The sequence below is a fragment of the Chenopodium album genome, chromosome 16 (genome assembly GCF_948465745.1).
Source record: "Chenopodium album chromosome 16, dcCheAlbu1.1, whole genome shotgun sequence".
NCBI classification, from domain to species: domain Eukaryota; kingdom Viridiplantae; phylum Streptophyta; class Magnoliopsida; order Caryophyllales; family Amaranthaceae; genus Chenopodium; species Chenopodium album.
The window spans coordinates 3097215-3122391 of record NC_137849.1 but is presented as its reverse complement, the minus strand read 5'-3'; the positions used below and the strand labels follow the sequence as shown (position 1 = coordinate 3122391).

The window sequence follows — 25177 nt, the reverse complement described above, 5'->3', positions numbered from 1 at the left end:
TATTGGAACGAGTACTTGAACCGCTAAGATTATCAGATTGGGTACCCTAATTTTCGGAACGATTACGGAATGGATTTTCGGTTTTTCGGGTAGCTTTGCTCAGCCCTACTAAAAATTCAAAATAAATGCACTCTAAATGCTGATAAAGCACTACCCCTGCCTCATTTACCACTTGAAGTGTTCTAAAAGAAAACCTACGGAGTTACTTACTCCCTCCGTGTTTTAATAAGTGTTATATTTATCAAATTCGGCCGTATTTTAATAAGTGTTACACTTCCTTTTATGGCATAAAGTTACATTAAAATATTATATATCTCTCCTCTCATGGTCCCCACCCAAACCGACTGCTACTTTTTTATTATACATTTCCTTTCACATTCATTACTTTTCAATAAATTATTAACCTTATTATCTTTCTTTTACAAATTTTTAATACTTCAAATACCACACTTACTTCAAACTTTTGTCAATGCATTAGACAAGAAATGTTTTATGAGAATCTAAAAGCGGGATATCCTAGATTCCGTTTTCCATATTTCCAAAGTAGTGTTCAGCATAACAACATAACAAGTCATAATATCTTAGGAGAATACAAAGCAAACAAAAGCCATCCCTTGCTGAGTAAGTATTTAATATATTTGCAAGGTGGAACACACTTCCTGACATAATCTCCATGAACTTTTCTGATGTGGGTCACAAGATCATCCTCAGTTGCAAACTTCCTGTGATATAAAGTGATAAATTTATAAAATTTATCAATATCAATAATTTTATTTGTCAATAATGTCCAATATTTTTTTTAAGACATGTTCAATATAATATACACGTAGTTTCATGTAATTTATTAATTTATGAATAACTACAATATAATTTATTTATTTTTTGAAGACACGTCCAACTTTGTCCGTACATACAGACAATATACATCAACACTATTATCAGAACACAAAGTCTGATGACCCTCAAATCTAGGTTTCCTTGAAGTGAATTCCATGAAAGCATGTAACTCCATAAAAACATGTAACTCTAATTCAATTGAGTATAAAACACCATAAATAAACTTGTAGCCCATACCTTGAACTACTCCCTCTGTATCTCTTGTTATCCACCATATTCCGCCACCTAATTTTCCTTTCATGTGATATAAATTTATGATTAATTTATCAATATCAATAATTTTATGTGTCAATAATATCCAATATTTTGTTTTAAAGACATGTCCAATATAATATATACATAGTTTCATGTAATTTGTTAATTTATAAATAACTATAATATAATTTATTTATTTTTAATTTAATTTGAACCCACTTATTGATGAGTTTATTTTATATATATTTTTATTCCCCGTCCTAAGGTCATATTTGTGCTTATTTGAGCTCTGTGGAGCTATTTATATTACTAATATAAGTTTTCTAGTATTTTTGTAGAGTATGTATTATTTTGTAGGAAATTGCAGATTTATGAAAATTTCCAAGCTTATTGAGCCACTACGAAGTGTGGGTGATCACGGATCGGATATCCGAATTCGAAAATTCCTATATTCGATATCGGATCGGATATCCGAGAACACTCGGATATCCGAAAATTTCGAATTGGACAATTTGAATATCCAATATTCGATCACTTTTAATAATATGGTTATTTAAATAGCAAATTTGATTTATTTAAAGGCATAATATACATTGATTTTGTTTTGTGTTGCAGAGCCTTTTTCCATACAGACTAATCTATTACTCGTATAACCTGAACAATAGTAATTAAAAATAATAAAAAAAATAAAAAAAAAACAAAATGGACAAGAAGATAGATAAAATACAGTAGGAATTTTAAAAGTCCAACTAATTTTTACAAATGGCACACAATTGTGCTAAAATTAATGCTAATTGCTACGTACAAATTTAATTATACAAACAATACTAATTGCTATAAAGATATTACCCAATACCCACCAAGTTAAGAATCTTTAACATCACAACAAAATCGAATGAACGTGAGGGAGATGTTGATGGAGGGCACCATGCCAAGGTCCTCTCACCGTCTCACGCACTCACGCAGGGGAAGCCTCGAGAATCTATTGAGTCGCTGCTGGTGGAGCAAGAGCGAAAGAAGCCACCGTGAGTTGTGTAAGGAGTAGATCTGACTATCTGAGAGGAGATAAGATGGAGAGAGAAGAGAAAGAGGCGGTGAATGAGGAGATCTGAGAGAGTAAGAGGAGAGAGAGCCAAAGAGGCGGTGACTTGAGGGTCTAAGGAAATGAAATTAGGGTTTGGGGTTTTGGGAGAATGGGTATATATATAAAACAAGTAAACAGAGTAATTGGGCCATGTTTCCCGAAAAAAAATAAGTGCTTTATTCGGATACCGGCTATTGTATCCGATATCCGATTTTTGATATCAGATTCGATATGAAAACTTGGATCGGATATCCTAAAATTCGGATTGGTTACGGATCGAATTTTCGGATTCTCGGATAGTTTTGTATTGGCTAATACGAAGATATTGGAGTTTATGTACTTTATGACTATATATTGGAAGTCCAAAGGTCGAGCTAGAGTAATTTAGTTCGGTGATTAAGGGCTCGATTTGGTGGGATCAACTTTACGAGCTATGGATCAATTTGTTGAGCCCATGAACAACCCACATGTGAGCATTCTTCTTGTCCCACACTAAACACTAAAGGGGGAGTGTAGTGGTTATGAAATCCCACATTGAAAGAATTCAAGAGTTACCACCACAATATAAGGCTAAGGGGCTACTCCCCTCATTGCCATATGGTTTTGAGGTGGAACCTCCTTGGTCTTGTAAAGTGGTGGACTTGCACTCTCCCATGACGGGTGCGGCCCAGACCCGTATTTGACATGGTATCGGAGCCAAAATCACTCTAAGTCCGTACATCTCTAAATTTTTTTCTTTTCTTCTAATTCCCACTATCAATTCCTACATTCTAAATTCTAACTTCTACTCTCAATTTCTACTTCCTGATTCGAATTTCTCTAATTAATTCCCACTATCAATTTCTAATTCCACTATCAATTTTTAATTACTAATCCCTAAGTTTGTGGGTTCTGCCAACTGCGATACTCGGTGATAGTTGCAATTTCTCTAATACTTGTTCAACAATGGTGGATGAAGGCGTGTATATTTCTAATCGATGGTATCAGAGCCAGGCCCACGATTGGGGCCTTGCTAAAGTATACTGGGCCAAAAACACTATGGACAGCTCACATGTGAGGGGGAGTGTTGAGCCCATGAACAACCCACATGTGAGCATTCTTCTTGTCCCACACTAAACACTAAAGGGGGAGTGTAGTGGTTATGAAATCCCACATTGAAAGAATTCAAGAGTTACCACCACAATATAAGGCTAAGGGGCTACTCCCCTCATTGCCATATGGTTTTGAGGTGGAACCTCCTTGGTCTTGTAAAGTGGTGGACTTGCACTCTCCCATGACGGGTGCGGCCCAGACCCGTATTTAACACAATTGCATAAAAGACAAGGCTCGCGATAAGACCCAAGTCGAAGGACCAAAGGAAATAACCAAACAATCAAACTAGACTCGAGAACCACTAAAATAGTCGGGCCCGATCGGGCCCCTGCCTGATCGAGTGCGATACTTAGTTGTTAATTTGTTACTACAATGAATCTCATTATTAACTGGGTTGTGTTTGGTTAGTCGGGCTTTTATAACAAAGCCCAATTTGTTTTTAAGAAGGGTAGTACGGAGTACAGTAGGTTGATTAGGATTACAAATCATAATCCTAACTCTATAAATATGAGGAGAAGTTAGGCTTTTACGGAGGTAGTTTTAAGTAGTATTAGTTTTAGTTTTACTAGGTTAGGTCGCATGTCATGTACGGTAATTTTCAATTACTGTTTTTAAAATTAACATTTTATTATATTTTTGACTTTTATATGTTATATATAAATCAATTGAATGTTGAAAATCATCAACAAAAATGGAAGGAAAAATTACACTAAAAATAATCAACATGTATCGTTCTTGACAAGTATTATTGAAGTATCCATAAAGTACTAATTGATTGAAATTCTAATCGTAAATTATTCAACGAAATAAAAAAAAAATCATTTGATGATTTAATATTCGCATTTCATTATTTAAGCTTGTATGTAGCTTCTATTACATAATTAAAAAAAAATATATTATATAATCTTGTTGTAATAAACGCATGTAATACATAATATGTCTTTACTACAAAAATAGTCCATAACAAATTATGTTAAGAATATTATTGTTAATTTTTTGGTTTATATTTGTCAATACGTTTTTTTTTGGAAAGATCCATCAAAATCTTCTACTACCTTTGTTTCACATTTTTTGCAACTTTGAAGAGTGCACGAACTCCTAGACAAATTTGCTTGTGAGTGTAAGATAGAGAGAGAAAATAGGAATGCATGTGATGAGGAGAGAGATAGAGAGAAATGACAACCTAAAAAGGAAAGAAAACATTAGTTGCAAATAATGTGTAGCATCTATTTCTTGTAAAAGTTGCAAAAAAATATGAAATGGAGGTAATATTATACTTTGTAGGAAATTAATACTTTTTATATATATAAAGATTTGTTTCTTAAATAGTTTTTTCAAAAAAAAAAAAAACAAAAAAACCTAAGGACACACCAGGCAATGACACGTGTCATTGCTGAATTGAGAAGATGTGATTTGATTGTAAAAGTATAACAATATTGAATTGATGAATCGAGCAGATGTTAATTTGATATTAAAGGCTATTTTCAATGGGAACTTAGATCTTGTAAATTGCGAGAGCCTGTTAGATCTACATTGATTAATAAATTGCGAGAGCTTGTTAATCTTGTTATATTTGCAATATTAATCGTTGATTGTTATGTCTTATCCCAGAGTATAAATTATTGGTGAACTTGTGACCCTAGGCTTTTTATTATTGTTTATTCCCTTAGAATAATTATTTCAAACCTTATTTGTTCCCTGATAATTTAGATTATAATATTAATTAGGAATAGAAGAACACTATTACCTTATGGATTCGACCCTACTTCCTTATCTACTATTAGTTAGTGGTTTTAGGTTATTCTTTTGATTTGGTGATACGACTTTAGCCTGTCAAAATTTGGCGTCGTTGCCGGGGAAACAATTTTTTTTAATTTCTAATTATTATTAGAGTCTAGATTATTATTTTTCATTTTTTTTCTTGTTCTCTTTCTCTTTCTTTCTTTTCCTTATGAGTTGAAAATATCCATGCTTACGCCATTACAAGAATTATATTCGTCTTTGGCAGAACCTAACTACAATTGTTGTCAACGTCTTTGTCATAAAATCCTAAATGCCCTTATAGTGAGTGTTTCGTGCGTGCTTCCAATGATTTTAGAGTCTTTCCATATACATATGATTAGATTCAGAAACGAGTAGTTGCAAATGAAAGTTATTGGAAGACTCTTGATGAAAAAGTTTATAGGTTTTATAATAATAATGCTATTGAGCATGAAGAACCCGTTATAGAATTGGTGGTTGAAAAATCATTGGTTGACGAATCGGTGATTGAAAATCATTAGTTGTAGAAACGGTAGATGAAGATTCTTTTGTTGATGAGCTTTTTCATGAGGGTAAAGTAATAGAGTCATTATTGAGTAATGATAAAGAACGAGACTACCTCCATGTTCAATCTTTAGCGGAGGAAGTAGTAGGTTGTGGTATATTTTCTTCTCTTTCTTTTGATTTTTTCCTTTTACCAACTCCCATTTTTATGCACTGACCCACCGGAATCCGGCGTTGACTTCCACGTGAGTTACACGTGAGTACGTGACACCTATTTCTCCTATTTGCACCCCTTTTCCCTCCAATTTTTTCACATAAAAACCCTTTTCTTCTATTGAATCACTCGTTCTCCAATTTTTCATGACAACATACTTTCCTTAATTTTATTATTCTTAATCACCTTAATATCAAAATTTTCCATATTTCTTTCATTCTCTTCCCCAAGTAATTCCTTAATTCTTTTTGCCATAATTCTTCATACATTTTCCTACCACAATTCATGCATGAGCTAGCCAACAAATACCCATTGATTCATGGCCAAACACTCACACCAATTCTTTAATTCTCCCTTGATTCATGGCCAAACACTCTTTGGCCATTTTGATATGGTCTCTTTGGCCAATTTTGTGTAGTGCTTATTTATTTACCTTAAATCATTCTTGATTATTCCCCAAGCAAAGTCATTTACCATTTAATATTTCATGACCACATACTTACCTTATTTCTTCGTTTCTTTATCACCATAAACTAGACTTTCCTAAATTCTTTAACTCTGTTTTCCAAGTAATTCCTTACACTAAATTTACCATAATTCTTCCTACAAAATCTTACCTTAATTCTTTCAGTCGTGAGCTTATAAATACTCCCTCATACCTCTCATATTCTTCACACCAAAAACTCAATTCTCTTCTTCTCTCTTACTCTTCTTTTCCCTCAACCTCTTCTACTTTTCTTCTCCTCTTTTCATACAAATATTATCTCATATATCTTTGAAGCCAGTTTTTGCCTTTTCGGGCATTTCTGGTCAATTTTGGGGTTTTTCTATTTCATGAAAAATTGCTCCACTCAAACAATTCTAAAGGTTAGGCTCAAGAATCACCCAATTCGGAGTTATATTGAAGGAGTTATAGCCTCTGCAAGTTTTGCCTATCTTTCCAACGCAAATTCAATTCTCTTTAATCCTGATCCTTTTTTTCTTCATGTTTAGTTTTCTAAAATATAAATACTTATTTCAAAGCTATAATTTTATATTAAAGCATTGTTTTCAATAATGTTTTATATATTCGTGATTTGGGTTTATGTCTAAAGATGTTGTAATAACCTTATGGTTATGTTAATTGCAATATATATTCGTGATTGAACTTTGAAAGTGCGAAGTGCTGATTGAGATTCGGAATCAAAGTACGTTTGGGTGGCTAGATACCTTTGAAAGTGATTGGTTTGAATAGCATGTTTTATATGATTTTATTGGTGATTGAATTTAATTGATTTGAATTATGATTTATGAAATGATGTATGTTCAAATAATTGGTTTTAAATCCTCTAATCCAATTTCAAACCCTAAGCTCTAGAAATTCAAATCCTCTCATTCAATTGAAGCCAAAAACCTTAAATTGAATCCTTAATTGTGATAATTGAGGAAAATTAAAACCCCTAAACCAATTACATCACCAACGAATTACAAAAAATTACAAAATTATCTAATTTGGTGAGTAATTGTCTTTAATTACTTGAGGTTATGGTTCCTGGATTTTTTATTGTGATTGGGGGAAAAGAACAACATTACGAGTGTAGATAGGTGGGAAATAAGTTAATTGAGTGGAAACGAAAGTGTGGGCCCACGAACGGAAAACTGGACAAAACTGTTAAAGAAGAGTACTCCCTTCGTCCCATAATATAGTTCTTGTTTTCCTATTTTAGAGACCTAAAATGTTGTTCCTGTTTCTATTTTTCAAAATAGTATGTAAAGACCATTATACCCTCATTATTTTAACTTTATTCATTAAACTTCTTAATTTACCCTTAAATCATACACTTGCATTGTAATTTTTTTTTCCAATTTCGCTCTCTAACTTTTGTCTATATTTGTACTTCTCACTTTTTCCCCTTAAATTATCCACCTGGCTTGTACTTTTGTCTAACTTTTGTCTAGATTTTCTTCCACTTTTAATGTACTTCTTCCACTTCTCCTCCTATTTTTAAATACCGTGAAAAATACACAATAGAAACTATATTATAGGACAGAGGGAGTATTAGACAAAGTTTATACTCAATGCACGGAGTTTTAGGAGAAATTGGAGAAAGTAATAAAATAACGATTTGCTATTTGCCACAATAGAATTACTCAAGCTATGGTATTAAATGACCTCCGTGCCCCTTTTAATTTTGAAAATTACACACTCATCTAACCACCACTAACTTTGACCCACCACCTTAACATTATTGTCAACTTGATCCACTACACTAACCTTGATCTTCGAGCCATGGCTCCACCTTGACCATCAACTCCACCACCCATACCGCCACTAACCCTGACCATCCACCACAATGGGTCCACCTTGACAACCAGCTTGACCAGCAACATTGTAGATTCCATAATGGTTGACCATCAACTTTGTACTTTTTGAACACTAAAATGAGCCGAACATTTTTTTTTCAAATTTCGATGTACCCAGTCGCATTTAATATGCAACTGCACCATGGTATGACCGTATGTAATATATGACTATATCACGGTATAGTCGCATATTACATGCAGTCATAACATGGTATAGTCGCATGTAATACGCAACCATACCATGGTACAATTGCATATTATATGCAACTGTACCATGGTATAGTTACATATTACAGGCGGTTGTGTATCGTTGTAGACACCCAAATGTGTCTCCCCAAAACCAAACCCAGTGATGAATACCTTTCATGTCATTTGATTATCGAACAAAGCGAAAGTGTGAAAAGTCTAGTGATGAGGATATTTTTATTTAAATATCTCTTCTTTCTGTTTTTGAAAATATTTCTTTTCTTACCCTATTTATGAAAAGACCTTTCCAAAGATATATTATAAGCCCAATTCCGATGAATAATGAGGAAGTTATGGCCAAAATACTAAACTGGGCTCAAACCGGATTTTACCTACGGCCCAATGATCATGTGGAGGGTCCATAGGTTTAATCCTATTCCTAAACTAATTAGGATTAATTAGAAGCTTCCATAAGTTTCTAAAAGATCTTAATTATCCTTTTTGAAAAGATAAAATCAAAGAGTTTGAAATTGAATAAAACTTTCTTTTTTTTAATCCTAATTCTATTCGAATTTAAAGATGTTCAAAGACAGTCAGATATTATTTTTGTGCTTCATAATATTTATCCAAATCTTATATAGTTGGATAGATCTTGAAATTATCTTTCCAGTGATATATTATATTATTAATTCCGAGCTATAACGAAAAAGATATGAATGGAATACGAAACTCTATCAAAAACTGACACCCTTCCACTATTTCGGCAATATCTTTTTATCTAAAAAATATTTTAATCTGATTCCAATTGAGTTGGAAATTAGACTTCAAGATCTTTCCAACGACATATTATATGACTTATTTGGACTTGTGGATCAAAAGATATGATAAAAAACAAAATCTGCAAAAAACCTTTTGCATCGCCAAACGACAAGTTTGTCGCTTGGCGACGAGCCCTGTCGTTGGTGACAGAGTGTAGTTTTATTCCGATTCAAATTCTAACTCTTTTCTATCGGTTTTCGGACTATTTTCTTATAAATAGGGTCCTTGGACCTCCGTTTTCAATCATCAACTCTCAACAACAATCATCAATCTCTCTCTTTCTCTCTCTAAAAGCTAGAAGCTTTCCTTCTCTCTCTATTCTTTTTCTAAACCTTCCCTCAAACACAATTCCTCATACATTAGTTCTAGACACACCTAGCCAAGTTCGAAGTTGCCTTCGCCCTAAACGTGAAAGGTTTGATATTTCTGAGGGTTTGGTCCCAAATCTCTATTTCAATTATTTAATTTGATTGTTTGTTTTAATACTTTTCCTTGAAGTTACTAATGTGTGTATTTTGTTATTAGAAAGAGGTACGAAGCATCGAAGTAAGTGCTTTAATTGCTTTATTGATCTTTATGCTTAGATTGTTATTTTGATTCCTAGTATCATGTTAGGATGTTTTATTGTTTCCTAGTATCATGTTTAGGGTAATGAATAAGTTTCTTATATCAATTATGATTTCTATGATGCTTCCTATTTTTTTTCCTAATATCATGCTAGTGTCATGTTAGGGATAAAGCTTTGATCTTTAATGTTTAGTGACATGCTAGGGTTTGTTATTAATCTTGTTAGTATCATGCCTAGGATCTTGCTAATATTATTATGCTTTGAGATTGAGAATATTATTATTATGATGATGATTGTTATTATGTTGCTTATTATATTTATATTATTGTTATTGCTTGATCACACCTTTTATGCATGTTTAAAGGGAATTTGAACTTGTAATCACGCTTAATAAGATAATTAATAATCTTGTTTAGGGTTAATATGATTATAATTCAAGTGATCGCCAATAATAGTTTTATTTGTGCATTAATATTCAACCAACATAGGTAAACGGGTTTAGGGTTAACCTAATGATTGCATGTTAGTCAGAAAGCGCACATGAATACGAGTAGAATAAAGTAGAGGCCTATTTTATAGGGCGAGTTCTTTCTCTTTTAGATTGGATTCGTACCCTCATCCCCGAACACCAGTCATGGTTCCAGACCTATTGGAGTTGACGATCTCATGGATCGTTAAGGGGTGTAACCTTCACCTTGTGAACGGTTTACAAGTTCCTAAAACTTGTTGGCGACTCTTTTACTTTAGTTTCCTTCCCTTTGGACGCCACCATGCTTAAGTGTATGATCACAGTGAGGCTCAAGTGTAGGATGGCTTGAAATATTCCCTACAATCGTTAAATTATTTTTAATAATAATTAAAAATAACAAACTACATTTAATTTAATTAGAAAATTTACGATGATTTTTTTAATTTATTTTTTGTTTTCTAATGACTTTAATTTAATTTGAAGTTAGTGGTGAGAAAATTGGGTGAGGCCAAATATTAAATTTATAAGGGTCGTAGATAGGTCATTTAATACTACCGCGGCATAAGTAATTCCATTGTGGTATTTAGTAACCCCTAATAAAATATGGAGGTAATGGGGTAAGAGGAAGAATATAAAAAATTATAAAAAGCAAAAGTATGTAGCTGAGAGAATTGAAGGGGAGAGAACAAAGCGTGGTTCGTGCGGGCGTATGCACGATCCCCACAGTGCATTCGCTCCAAAACTATAAAAAAGCGGAATGTACATGCAGGTATATTCTAATGTACATGGGCATATAAAAGAACATATTGTTCATTTATAATGTACATGGACATATATATAAAAGAACATAGTGTTCATTTATAATGTACACGAGATTTTGTGCAACAATTTTATATATATTTTTTCTTTGAAAGAAATTTTGTATATAAGGAAATAGATAAATAGTATTGTAATTTTTTTTTACCATACATTAATTACAAATCATTTAGTTTTTTTGTGTTTTTTTTTTGTTTTTGTTTTTTTTTTTTTGACTAAAACTTCACTTTCTCTCTCCAAACAAAATTTCAAACCCATTTAAATTTTCCTCAATTATCATGCAAAATTTCAAGAAATTCGAAATTTTGAGTCCAAAATTGTTCAAGATGACAGATAAAAACGAAAGGTAAGACCAGATTCGGCATTCATACTTGTTTATTTTGAGTTTGAGTGTTTGTTTTTTATAAATTTGGTTGAAAATTGTAATTTTTGGTTTTATTGGGAATTAATTTGCGATTTATGTGGTTTTGTTGTTGCAATGTGAAAAAAAATGAAGTTCTTGAATAAGATCGACCAATTAATACATTTTGGAGAAGAAAGCAAGCAAATAGACAAATTCAGAATAATTTATAGACCCAAATAGTACAATGTACATTAAAATACAATAAAATGTTTTTTTTTTTCATATACTTGCAGGATCCAAATAATACAATGTACATTATTAAACGTGTAAGCAACATTATAACATACTTCGTGTATGTTAATTAGAATATAATACAATGTACATTATAATATAGTAAAATGTTCTTTTTCATATACTTACATGATCATTTATACCAAATGTACATTCATGTTCTTTATTAATGTTACAGATGTTCTTTAGATTTACAAAAAAAAACATATAAAACTGGATGTTCTTTATAAAATAGCTATATGTTCTTTACAAAACAGCTATATGTTTCTTACAAAACAACTTAATGTTCATTCCGCCTTTTTTTTTAAAAAAAAAAAAAAAAAAAACGTATGCACGATGCTCCATGCATCCGCCTGCGGGGAAAAAATTTCAGGAGAGAGAATATGAAATTAATAAAATGTGATTTATGTTGAGTTATATACACTACTAGGTACTAAACTATGCTAAATATTCACTTAAGGTACTGAACTTATAATTGTATCAATTAGAGTACTATAACCTTCACTGTAGGTAACAATTTCGATTGGAACTATTATTCCCGGTTAATTCGAAATTTACTATTTTTTAAAAAAAAATCTGTCAGCAATACTCCTCGATTAAGCAAAAAGCCATCATTAGCTTCGTTTTGCGCGCGAAACTCAAAAGCCAATTGCCTTTCCACCACTCATTTCCTTCTATATAAGGATTTCCAAATAAGCTAAAAAACCATTTTCATCATCTTTCTGAAAAACCCTAGAACAGAGATCTCTTTCATTCGTGTGTAGCCATTAATGTGGCCAACTGAGACTGAGTGTAACTCCTGCAAGTACGCCAAGCTTTACTCAGAAGAAGGTATATCCCTTTTCTTTGTTGTTTTGTGTTAAATTTTGAAAGTGATGGTTGTTTATTTGCATGTTTTGGTTTTTTTTGTGTATAAAAATGTAAATTATGAGTTTTTTTTTTCCTCGAATTTGTTCATGATTTTGTTTTGTTAATGTGTAAAGACCATGAAAAACATAGTTGATCATAATAATTTTTGTTAGTGGTTTAGAATGTGCAATTTAGGTTAGGGATTTGATTTAATGGGTGTGTGGGTAAAACAGGGGTTAACACTTGAACTAGCTAGAAACTGATATATACCTGCATTTGGCCTTAGGTATGGACGCACTTGGGCAGGCTCACCCTATCTTCAGCCAATAGGACCTCCTTGTAACCCATATCTTCACCAAAATTGATTGGGAGGACGAAGTGAACGTGCAGCTGGTGTGCAAGAAGTGGAGAATTTGGTGGCGCCTTCGTCACTTCGCTCTCCGTCTCCCCTTCTATGGGCCACATGCTAAAGTGCCGGAGTGGATTCTAAAGGACATCGTTTTCAATGGGGGCAGGGACTTCCAGGCTTGGATGACGAACAACATGACGGTGTACTTCGATGGATTTCCTCTGCTGTTCAGGGAGGATTAAGGAAACTAGGATGTGGCTAGGGTAGGATGGGGGGTCTTTTTTTGGAGCAGCTGATTAGGAATGGATGTATAGTCATGATGCTGCTTAGTTAAGCTAATTATGGAGTTTTTATTTGAAAGTTCAATGTCATGGGAAGGTAGTTTTTTGGAGTGACAAAATGTAGGGCCTTTTGTGATTTTATCACTACCATGATATTGTTTAGTTTAATTTTAATTATGTCTGGTTCTGTAAACAATTAACAATGCTGGTTTTGTTAGTGGATGTCTATAAATGATGATTTGGAAAGGTTTATGTTTAGTTATCAATCTTTTTAATGTTCTTCTTTGTGTTTGATTTAAGTAAATTGTTCATGGTATGTGTGATGATCATGGTTTGGTTGTTTTGTTATTATGGTTTGGTGTTAATCTAAAATAGATTGTGAAGCTTATTTGATCATAATTGAATTATGAACATGATGTGTTACATTACTTTTTGACAGAATTATGGCTTTGAACCCTTGCATTATGGTTCATCATGGTGGGCAATGGTTGCTTAGGGGTGAAAATGTATTACAGTGGGGGTAGGGTTAATGTCTTTAAGGACATACCTGAGCGTGTGGATTCAGATTATGTGAAGAATATAATTGAGTTTTAGGACATGATGACATTGTGAAGATACATTACTTAGATCCTAGGAAAACAATGGTTGATGGTATTAGGTTCTTGGCTTTTGATAGTAAGACATTTGATCCTTTCTTGGAGTTCAAGGTAATTCATGTCTACACAGAACATGAGTTATGGCCTACATTTCATAGAACTGATATGGGATTGGGTCCTGGATCTTTCACTGAGTTGCTTACTGGTGGTGGGGTAGGGTGTTCATCACCTAGGGTTAATGAAGATCTTGGGGTTGATGTGGATTATGATAGTGAAGGGACAGATGAGGATGATGATGAACTCCTCAATGCTAGGAGTAAGGTAAGCCAACAAAGGTTAGAAGAAAAGAGTTATGAAGATGAGATGGATATGTTAAAGAGGGTAGTAGAATCTAAGGGTGGGGAAGCTAATTTCATTGGCAATGATTGGGAGGGTGAAAATGATGTTGAGAGCCCTAGTGAGAATGAGGATGATGATGACTTTGGTTACCTTATGCCACCTCAAGGTGAAAAAAGGCAGAAATTTGTTGAGAGTGATAATACAAAGTCAAATTTTTTTTATAGGACAAAAATTTGAAAATGCTGTTAACTTTAGGAAAGCTTTAGCACAATACACCATAGAGTGTGGAAGGAACTTACATTTTTACAGGAATGATCTAAAAAGGGTTGGGGCTAAATGCAGACATTTTGCAAAGGGTTGTCCTTGGAAGATATGGGCATCTGTGGAGTAGGGAAAAAGGAAATTTCAGGTTAAACTTCACAATGGGGAGCATACTTGTGGGAGGTCTATGCAGATAAAGAGAATGAATTCAAGTTGGATTGCAGATTATTTTGGTAACAGGTTTAGAGTTAATCCTTACATGAAGGTCCATGACATAATTCAGACCCTTTGGTTAGAGAAAGGACTGAAAGTGAGCAGACTAATGGCATATAGGGCAAGAAAAAAGGGGCAGGCTAATATTGTAGGAGAGTATGAAGAGCAGTAATCTCTCCTACCTAGGTATGTTGCAGAAATAAGGAGGAGTAATGTTGGGAATACTGTGAAGTTACAGTTGAATGATAATGTGTTTGAGAGATTGTACATCTGTTTTGAGGCTCTCAAGAAGGGTTTCCTTGCAGGTTGTAGGCCATTTATTTCACTTGATGTTTGCTTCCTGAAACGGCCTTTTGGTGGTCAGTTACTTGTTGCAGTGAGAAAGGATGGGAACAATCAAATGTTCCCTATTGCATGGGCAGTTGTGGAGGTTGAAAAAACTGATACTTGGACCTGGTTTCTTTCCCTACTAGTAGATAACTTGGGGACACGACAAGGGGCTGGATACACTTTCATGCCAGACCAGCAAAAAGGGTTATTAGCAGCTGTTGCAGCTGTGTTCCCAGAGGCTGAGACAAGAGTTTGTGCCAGACATGTATACTGCAATTTCAGGAGTGTATTTGGAGGAGGGCTTGAATATAGGAAGCAATTTTGGATAATTGCAAAGATCAACACAGAAAATGATTTTAAAGCTAACATTGATCAGATGAGAGCAATATCAGAAGATGCGGCCGAGGATTTACTTAACAGAAATTACAAGAAGTGGTGTAGGGCATTCTACACCCCTATGTCCCGTTGTCATAGTGTGGACAACAACATGAGTGAAGTATTCAATGCCTACATTCTCACCTCAAGGCATAAGCCCATTATCACTATGTTAGAACATATTAGAGAGGGATTAAAGGAGAGGCTTCACAAAAAAAAGAGATGAAATAGGCAAGAAAGATATACTATTATGCCCTAGGATCCAAAAGACTCTTGAGAGAAATAAGATATGGGCAAGGGGTGGAATGCTTTTTGGGATGGAAGTTTCTGTTATGGGGTGAGGCAGGATGCTACACAAGACAAATTTGTGGTCAACTTACAACACAGAACTTGTAGTTGCAATGCTTCGCAAATAAGTGGAATTCCTTGCAAACATGTTGTGGTTGCAGTGTGGAACAAAGTTGATGAGCCTGAGCATTATGTGAATGAGTATGTCACAAAAGAGACTTATCTCAAGGCCTATGACTACCTTCTTGAGCCTCTGAATGGGCCCCAACAGTGGCCTGAAGCCGATGGTGTTGTCATAGCACCAAAATTAAAGAAAATTCAAGGAAGACCAAAGAAAAACAGGAGGTATCAGGTGGGAGAAGTAACAGCAACTCACGGGTTGAGAAAGACTGGAACAGCTATGAGATGCAGCTTGTGTAGTGTCACAGGCCATAACAAAAGAGGTTACAAAAATTCTAGTCAAGAAAGGGAGCGGGTTACAGTAATAACCACCCAAATGTTGTAGATCAAGAACCAACTACAACTCCTACAGTTCCAATGCACATGAGAGGGGTTAGGGTGTACACTTACCCCAATGGATATCAAAGAGTTGCTACTATAAGTACACTATTCTATCAATTTGTAAATTGTTCAATTTATTGATAATAGGTCATTAACACTTTTATTTTTAAAACCTGCAAATTTTCGGGCACAACTTCCACCATCTACACAGGCTGCTCCACCAAGGCAACAAGTGCAGAGAGCATTTTACAATGACCATGAGGGAGATCAAACTGTGTACTCTTTCGGTCAAGAGTATCCACTACCAAGCCAACAAACCTAATCAACTGTTATTTATAGTCAATCACTACAGGTATTCCAAGTTATGCAAATACATATTCAATTCATTACTTCAAATTCATTTCCATTCATTAATCAAGCAAGTCATTACATAATGTGATTACAAGACCTAGCAAGATCTAAGAGAACAGGCAAGCACTAAGGTAAACCTGATCTACGTACATTACATAGATTATTGTCAATACATTACATCATAAACATATACCAACAAAGCCCTACACACAAAAGAACAACCACTTTCCACAAATCACAGTTAACCCCTAGGTTCGTGTAGCAGCCCTTCTCAGCTTCAACAGCAGGTACTCACTCTCTATTTTCCTAACATGCTACTTACATTGTCTCAGTTCCTTCCTCATACTCAGCAATTCAGAATTCAACTCCTATTTCTCTTGCATTAACCCTATAATTACCTCTGTCTGCCAAGTAGTTGGATCCTCCTGATCCACCCACTTGAAGTACTTGTTGCCCCTTCTTCCTGTGTCTGCATCATAATCAGGGCAAGCAAGGAACCTCCTACCATGATTATCCTTTGTCCATGCCCTACTCTTGGACACTAACAGCCTACAGTTGCATCTCTTTGAACCTGCACTCACCCCAGAACTGCTCCTAGACATCCCTTATTTTTGTAAAATTAAATTGCAATTTTTTTTTGTCCACTAATTAAAATGTACACAATTTTTTGAATGCAGCTGATGTGATTCTGTTGTTGTTGAATGGCAAAATATGGAGCCAAATATTTATAGACTCTCAAGTTTTTGTTTAAACTGTAACGGCTAGTTGTTTTTTGAAAAATAGCCAAAGTTTAGTACCTTCATTAAATTTTGTCAGAATTTTAAGGTTTCCTTCTTTTTTTATTGGTAAACCGGTTGTTGTACGTTCTAAAGTTCAGTACCTTGCCTGATACAATTGCAAGTTCAGTACCTTGCCTGATACATTTTGCAAAGTTCAGTACCTAGTAGTGTATATAACTCGATTTATGTTGGGTCCACTAGGTGAGAGAATTGAATTAAATACTATAAAAACTTTCCAAATAAAGAAATGGAGAAAGTGTTTAAAAACACCCGGAAAAAAAATTGTAGCAATTATTTAAAAACGGAAGGAATGCATTTAATGAGTAGTTGTTTACAAATAAAAAAAATTCTCAAAACAGATCATTTAGGGTTCAATTCGTATGGCAGCGTTATCATATTTCAGTTTTTTTGTTTTTTCAAAACTGAAAACTGATTTCAGTTTTTGATTCTTTATTTGTAAAAACTGTTTTCTAGTTTTGAATTTACAATCAACACTCATACTACCAAATCACTTATAGATTCCAGCTTTAATCAACTCTTATACTACCTATAATTATTTCTTTATTTTTAAGTTTTTAATAGCTACTTATTTATGTCCACAAAAAGAAAACTATACATATTTCAATAATGAATTTATTTTGATTGAATAAAGTTATAACAAAGTTTAAAGGAGCAACTACAGGAAAAAAAAAAAAGTAACAATAAAATAGTCAAACGCAATGTGATATTTATTTCTCGTTGATAACTTTCATTATGAATTTTGTCTTTCCCACAATCGTTTTGCCAAACAATCTCAAAACCGAGCCATTCTTTGAAGTTCTTGTTGACTTATAGAAGGAGTCACTAAGTCCTTGGATCCATTGTTATTGATTGCATATATAGCCAAAGGGCCAAATGAACGATCAATCACAAATAAAACTCCAACTTGATCCAAACAACACAATTCTCTTTGTACCTTTATGCAAATAAAATAATCTAAGCCTCTTATCATATCTAAGATATCCATGACCACATTCAGCAGCTCCATCAACTACGTTTTCGGCGAGTTTAGCACTTTCACTACATTCTCACTCTGATTTGATTATGATATTCTTATATAGGTTGATGTTCTATTTAATTGCCCACCAGACTGCATACCTATTCGGCTTGCTCCACACTTAGCTTGTAGCAAATATTTTCCTTGCTCTCCCTTGCCACCGCTACTTCCCATCCCAGTTTATCTTTCAATCTTCAAAAGGAGTTGACATAACATGAAAAACTGTGAATAATCAAAATTCCTCCACTAAATAAGAAAGGGGTGTAAAATACAGCAATCCACACTAGTACTCTAAGCAAAATACACTAGGCTTAAATTTCTCACAACGTTCAGTAAAGCCTAATAAACTTATCCTATCAGTCATATGCATCCATTGATGTCACCAAACAATAAGCACATGTTCAAAAGTTTAACTCAACAAATACACGCCCGTCATCCATTGATTCAACTCCATAAACAAGTCTTCTTGAGAGCAAGGAATCTGATTTAGACCCGGGTGTACGTGTACCCAACTCAGTGAGTTATCACACAACTCCACTTACAATCTCTTAAGCTTCAATTAAAAGAACTACTCGTAATTCTTATGTAAATAAGCAAGACACAACATAAATGTAACAATTCCAGTTATAGCTTGCACACATAGACAACAATATAACTTCTTAACAACCACAAGTCCACAAGCCATCACTACTCCACAATCAAGACACAAAGCTTCTAAATTCATCCCAAATTTTCATTGATTACATTACAAGCATAAAATTCATACTTCCTACTTCCTGAACAACAAATTCCCAAAATATTAAAAATGATGCACACAAATTATCAAATAATTAGCAAAGACTTCCTTCTTTGAATCAACTACCTGGCACCTCGCAAGCTCCTCTATTCATTCCCCCGTTGTTCCAATCAATGGGTCAATCACATGCCCCCCAACTCCGACTAGTGGTAGCTATGTTATAATCAACACTCGTATTATTTCAGGAAAAAAAAAATCCCCAAATGATAAATTATATACAAATTAGACAAAGAATGATCAAAATTCAGAAAAATAAAGAACAAAGATCACCAATTTTGATCAAAGAAACTAAATACAACCAAATTTAACAACAAAAGCATTGATAAATTTATAGATTAAGATAAAACAATAGGGAGAAATGTGGTGATTACGAATGAAATCAAAAGAAAAGAGAGAGGAGATCGCTCCACACCTGTAATTGCTTGCTCCTTGAATCTTGAGAATGATTAGGGTTTGAGGAAGAAAGATGAGATATTGAATTTAAAGGAGATTCAATCAATGATATGCTTTGATAGGTTTTTTCACAAAAAAAAAAAAAAAAAAAAAAAAAACTGCTTTAAGGTGTTTTAGGATTGTCTGTTTTAGTTTTTACATGTGTAAGATTGTATATTTAAGCTATTTTACCAAATACCGTTTTATTTTATTTTGGGGGTAAAAAAAACTAAAATCAGCAATGATGCCAACGGCACAAAATCTACATTAACAAACGTGAAATCATAACTGTACGATTTATAAAGAACGGAAGGAGATCAAATAAAGCAGAAGAAAAGAGGTTCAGTTTGAAAAATTTTCTCACGCAACCAAGGTAAAAGAAAAAAAGCCCCTCGTTTGCATAAAGAAGAAAAAAAAATCATTTCCTGGGTTTATCTGGGGTTTTCCATTGAAGTTCTGAGAAACACGAAAATGGCGGCGACAGTAACAGCAGCACCCAACAACAACGCCGCAGCAACGGTGGTGGAATGGCATCAACGACCTCCCAATCCCAAAAATCCCATCGTCTTCTTCGACATTACCATTGGTTCTATTCCTGCTGGTCGCATCAAAATGGAGCTTTTCGCTGATATTTGCCCTAAAACTGCTGAGAATTTTAGGTTACCCATCTTTTGCAGTTTTATGATTTTAGTTCTAATTATCTTCTTTTTTGCTGTTTTTGTAATTTTTGAATTTATTGATTGTGGTATTTTGTGCTTTTCAATTGCTAATTTTTATCAATTTGTGAAGTTTTCGTTGCATAGACTAGATAAGCAAGCTTGAAAACCTTGGATTTTTGCGATAAACTCTTTCTCTTGTAAAGTTGAACTACTTGGCTATGAACAAAGACCTAACAGTTAAATTATTAAACATTTAGGGGGTGTTTGGTAAGAAATATGGAAACGGAATGGAAAGAATTTTGATAAGAAGGGGAAACGGTAATCAAAAGTGTTACTTTTATTTATTGTTTGGTATTATTATTATTTATTTATTGAAGTAGGAGAGCTAGCTTTGTTGGAAACGGTAATTGTTTCCTTGGGTGTTTGAGCGGAAACGAATTGGAGTGATCTGTTACCACAAAGTAATGGTATTTGTTTCCCCACATCACAAACCAAACAGCAAGTAACAACAACTGTTACATGAATACGTTTCTTTGATTGAAAAATGCCATACCAAACACCCCCTTAATATCATTGTTTACGTATTATCATAATTTTGTGATACTTATTTAGTTATTTTGGTGTGACTTCTCTGATCATTGTTCATTCCTTGATTTACAGGCAGTTTTGTACCGGCGAATACAGGTATGTTCTTATGGATTAAATCAATGCTTGTTAATTTTGGGCCTGTTTTAAGGGGTTGTGGGTACTGCAGGGGTGCAGCCTTTGAAAATTACATTTAATTGCTCCATTTCGTATGCTTTCTGCTCTGATTAAATCTGCTTGCATTGTCTGTTTGAGTTGGTAGGAAAAATGGATTGCCGGTTGGTTATAAGGGATGTCAGTTCCACAGAGTGATTAAGGATTTTATGATTCAAGCTGGTGATTTTCTTAAGGTATTTCAGCTTCTTGGTTCATTAAAGCATTGCTTTCGATGCGGTATCCTACCATCTCCCCTCTTCCAAAAGGCACACACACACACACAAAGATGAGTGGGGGAATTAAAGAAATTAGAAATGTGGCTAATGACTTCTATCGTATGTAAATTAAAAGGATAATAACCCTGTGATAGTGTGTAATTTGAGTATGAAGGAACATTAATGTTGATGCTAGATTACAGAATGTGTGATACTGGAAAACAAATATCTTAAGAGATCAAGTGTTTTTACCCAAGAAAATGTTGCTTTCTACCTTTCTGGCTGAGTAAGAACTGTTATTTCTTATATTTGGTCTTCTTATAACTTTCTTATGCTTAAAAGAAAATTTTCTAATTCAAGTAGTAAGTTATATAATGGTCATGAGTCCTCCTTAATCTCCTCCATTGAATACCTAACCTACAGTTGCACAAACCAAAATCTAAAGGTTGTCCCTTCTGATTGTGCCTTATCATACGAGGAGATAACTAATGAATATTGTTTGTTCTTTATGATATGCATTCACATGAAACCAGAATGATCTGCTGTCATTTTCTTTTGTAGTGAACTGGCATACCGGGTCAGGCAGAGGTCTTGTTCCTATAATGGACAAAAATTGTTTTTGTCCACAATGAAAGACAAAATGGTTTACACTGTATTTGTGTAGTTTATTGTGCTTTAAACTTCCTATGTGAGGAATAATTAGGCTTGCAAGTCGCATTTGTTTTTTAAGCCCATTTACAGTCCTCTAAATTTAGCATATTTTTTAATATGATGTTTTTGGCCGCTAGATTCAAATTATTAGATACCAGTTATTGGATAACTTGGACTTGCATACCATCTCTGTGCAATGATATTGAAACTAGCATGGCATATGTCTGTTATTTGCTAAAGTTTTCTTTTGAATGAGAGACTATATCTATTGCAGAATGGTGTGCTTGCTCTTCTTTGACTATATGTCTCCTTTAAATCTTGTGAAGTTTCTTTGTTGTATTGTAGTGTATAGCATCTTTCTTTTTCTCTTCTGGTAAGGTTTTGACGTTACTGATTTCTCCTAGGGCGATGGTAGTGGATGTGTTTCCATCTATGGGACCAAGTTTGAGGATGAAAATTTCATTGCAAAACACACTGGCCCTGGTTTGTTGTCAATGCTATTATTCTTCTTTCCTTCTTTTAAGCTTTTGAATTCTTTTCTTTCTCAATTACAATCGTTAAAAGAATATCGAATGTATCTTTAGATGGGCTCTAATTCTCTCTCATACAATGATATGCATTTTATTATGGATTTCTCCTAGCTCCTTGCTAGTCAAGCCTATCTTTCATGTATACTAGTAATTGTCTTAGTTTCACTTGGTTATCTGCATGAAATTATTATTTTTTGTTGGTAAGCTCATGGTGTGTTTCAATTCATATTTTTTATTTCAAATTATGGTTCTCCACAACTCCACTTCACATGGGTTATGTTACAAAATACTATTACTTTAGAAAGGTATGACTGGGAATAAATGGGTGATGTGGCTAAATAAAACCATTTCAAATTCATTGCAAGACACTGCATACAGAAATTAGTAGGAGATGTTTTGAGACTTGTAGCAGTGATTAATTAACTTCTTGCTGATCTATGAGTTTTGGAATCAGGGGAGGGGAGGGCGGAGACAAACTGATTATTATTCTTTTTTGGAGGTGAAGGAGGTGGGGAATGTGCTGTTGTCTTGGTGTGAATTGGTTGTGGTGCTATCTAGGGATTTAAACATCCTGGTCTTATACTCTCGGGTTGACCTTTATATGTAGATGGAACCTCCTCTGCTGTATGTTTTATGGAATGTCCCTAAACGAATAGTGAGCCTTTTCAACTAGATATGCAATAATATGAGGCGAGGCTTTTCACTTTCTTCTTGTAACGACAAGTTTAGATGGGGAAGAATATGGTCTTCTTAAGTGCGCCTCATCTGTATATAACTCCATTGTCATGTTGCTGAATGTGTGTGTGTGAGATTTTTTTTTTTTTTTTTTTTTTTTGGGATTTGTCAGGAATCGCATCCTTTATCATTGATTCTAAGGCAGATAACATCCTTGATTCCTTGTTGACAATCTGGCTCTTACCTGTTTAGTGTTTACTACATTCTATATCACTGATATACTCAAATTTGTATTTCAATTGATTGTTTGTTTTACCTTGGCTACAGGCTAATAGTGGACCGAATACTAATGGATGCCAGGTAATATTTCTGTACCCTTTCTTTCTGCTGTACTCTTTGTTATATATATACTAAATGCCTCTCATGGAGTTGTATACTTGTATGCGAATATGAGCGAGGAATATAAAGGTTCCTTTATTTTTAAAATTATTCTGTCCATGGGCCATAGCTATCTTTGATGAGTCATTTCTATGTTTTTCTTAATAATGGACAACTTTTGCCGGCGACCACTAGATATTGGCTACTGTAATTATGTTGTTGGATAAACTGAAAGATGGCCTGGTTCTTGTAACTGTATTTCACATTAGATTACTTCTATAAACCCTTGAATTCCCAGTCATTTACAGGACATAAGATAAAGATTTTAGATACATTGAATCATCCAAATGTTTGATAAAAGGGTAAGGGATAACTAGGATCAGTTGGGTTTGACTTTTAGATAAGCTGATCTATGATTGACGAGGACAGTTGTTTTCATTACCCAGTAGCACTACTGGAGTATCTCAATTTTGACCATATTTTCCCCTCTCTGCGGTGAGCCATGGAGGATTTCTATTAGACACCTTGCTCTATTTCTCATTGATCTGGTTAATTATTTCTAGTCAAGATCCTGTAATAGTAATGAGCATATTTTTCTTGAAGGCTCACATTCATATCCTGACATCCTTGAATAATCCTCCCCCCCCCCCCCCCTCTCTCTCTCTCTCTCTCTCTCTCTCTCTCTCTCTCTCTCTCTCTCTCTCTCTCTCTCTCTCTCAGCAGTTGAACTGATATGGATTTTTTTTTTTTTTTTTGTGTTGTTGCAGTTCTTCGTGACCTGCGCAAAATGTGATTGGCTTGACAATAAGCATGTGGTTTTTGGGGTAAGTTTCCTGCTCTCCTTAAAAGCCTAAGCCCTCAACCTTTCTTTGTATGCGTGTAAATCGGTGTTCATGGCAGTATGGTACATTGGTGTTTCAGTCAACAAAATTAAAAGTTATAACTGATATCTCAAATTTGAATTATCAATTTTCCAGTCAGCCTGCATGCTGCTTTAAGCTGAATTAAGTTTGCCAGAAGCAAGAGAAGATGAAACCTTTTGTGTTTGTACATGTTTGTTAAATTTTTTTAACTCGGTTGAACTTCAGATGTCATCTGTGGGCTTAATTCAATCGGTGACCATTAAATTGTGTCCATCGGTATGATAATTTTTCATGGTGATGCATTTAAAGCTTAGAGCTCAAGTAGCGGTTTTCACATGTTCTCTTGTGGAATTTCAAGTGATTTTAGAAACATACTACTTTGTACTGTATGTTTTCTTTTATGAATGTCCAAAAGCTTGGCCTCCTAGTTTTAAAAGTCTTGATCTCTCTAAGTAGTGTCCCTTTACCTTTCATCCCTTCCCCTTCTTTTTTTCTTATTCGCTAAATGCAAGGGAACAAGCAGTGATTTATGTTTTTAAAATAACTTCTGACTGGAATGTTTTGAAATTTCAACTCTATTGTTTCCTTTAGATCCTTTTCTGAATTGTTTTGTTGACTTACTGTATGACTCCCTTGCAGAGAGTGCTAGGAGATGGCCTTTTGGTTGTCAGGAAAATTGAGAATGTTGCCACTGGACCAAACAATCGTCCTAAACTTCCATGTGCTATCGCTGAATGTGGAGAAATGTAGAGCATTGGAGTTATATGCTGGCTATTGTAATCTGCTGACCTGGATACTTATGTTCATATAAGAATGGAAAACTACCCAAGTTGACAATGTTTAGGATCAATCAACATGGGACTATGGGAGTATCAATATTACCCCTGCAAGCTTCGATTTTCTGTCAGGATTAGGGTCACTCTTTGCTAATCTTTGATGTAAAACATTAAAAACTTCCCAGGAAGGACATTGAATATACTTGCTGAGCTGCATAAGAAATAATGCTAAAAGTTATGTTTTGTAGTTCTTGCGATCTTGCAGAAAAAGAAAAAGAAAAAAAAAAAAAAAAGCAATATTATAGAGTTTTTTATTTCTTCCAAAAGAAGC

The 25177-nt window shown here is 34.3% G+C and overlaps 1 protein-coding gene and 1 long non-coding RNA gene across 2 annotated transcripts; one reads left to right on the top strand and one right to left on the bottom strand.

The window, feature by feature from the left end:
• Window positions 1-17801: 17801 nt before the first annotated feature.
• Window positions 17802-19800, bottom strand: LOC145586079 (uncharacterized). The gene is made up of 2 exons (XR_014100794.1): window positions 19339-19800; window positions 17802-18352 (listed from the first exon to the last, which is right to left on the bottom strand). It is a non-coding gene; the product is annotated as an uncharacterized LOC145586079 (long non-coding RNA).
• On the top strand, window positions 19767-25093 carry LOC145586078 (peptidyl-prolyl cis-trans isomerase CYP22-like). Its single transcript, XM_081642807.1, has 7 exons — window positions 19767-20017; window positions 20678-20701; window positions 20865-20952; window positions 22029-22121; window positions 23157-23189; window positions 23975-24031; window positions 24710-25093. The coding sequence occupies exons 1-7, from the start codon at window positions 19830-19832 to the stop codon at window positions 24818-24820; spliced, it is 594 nt and encodes a 197-aa protein (XP_081498933.1). The 5' UTR covers window positions 19767-19829; the 3' UTR covers window positions 24821-25093.
• Window positions 25094-25177: the final 84 nt, after the last annotated feature.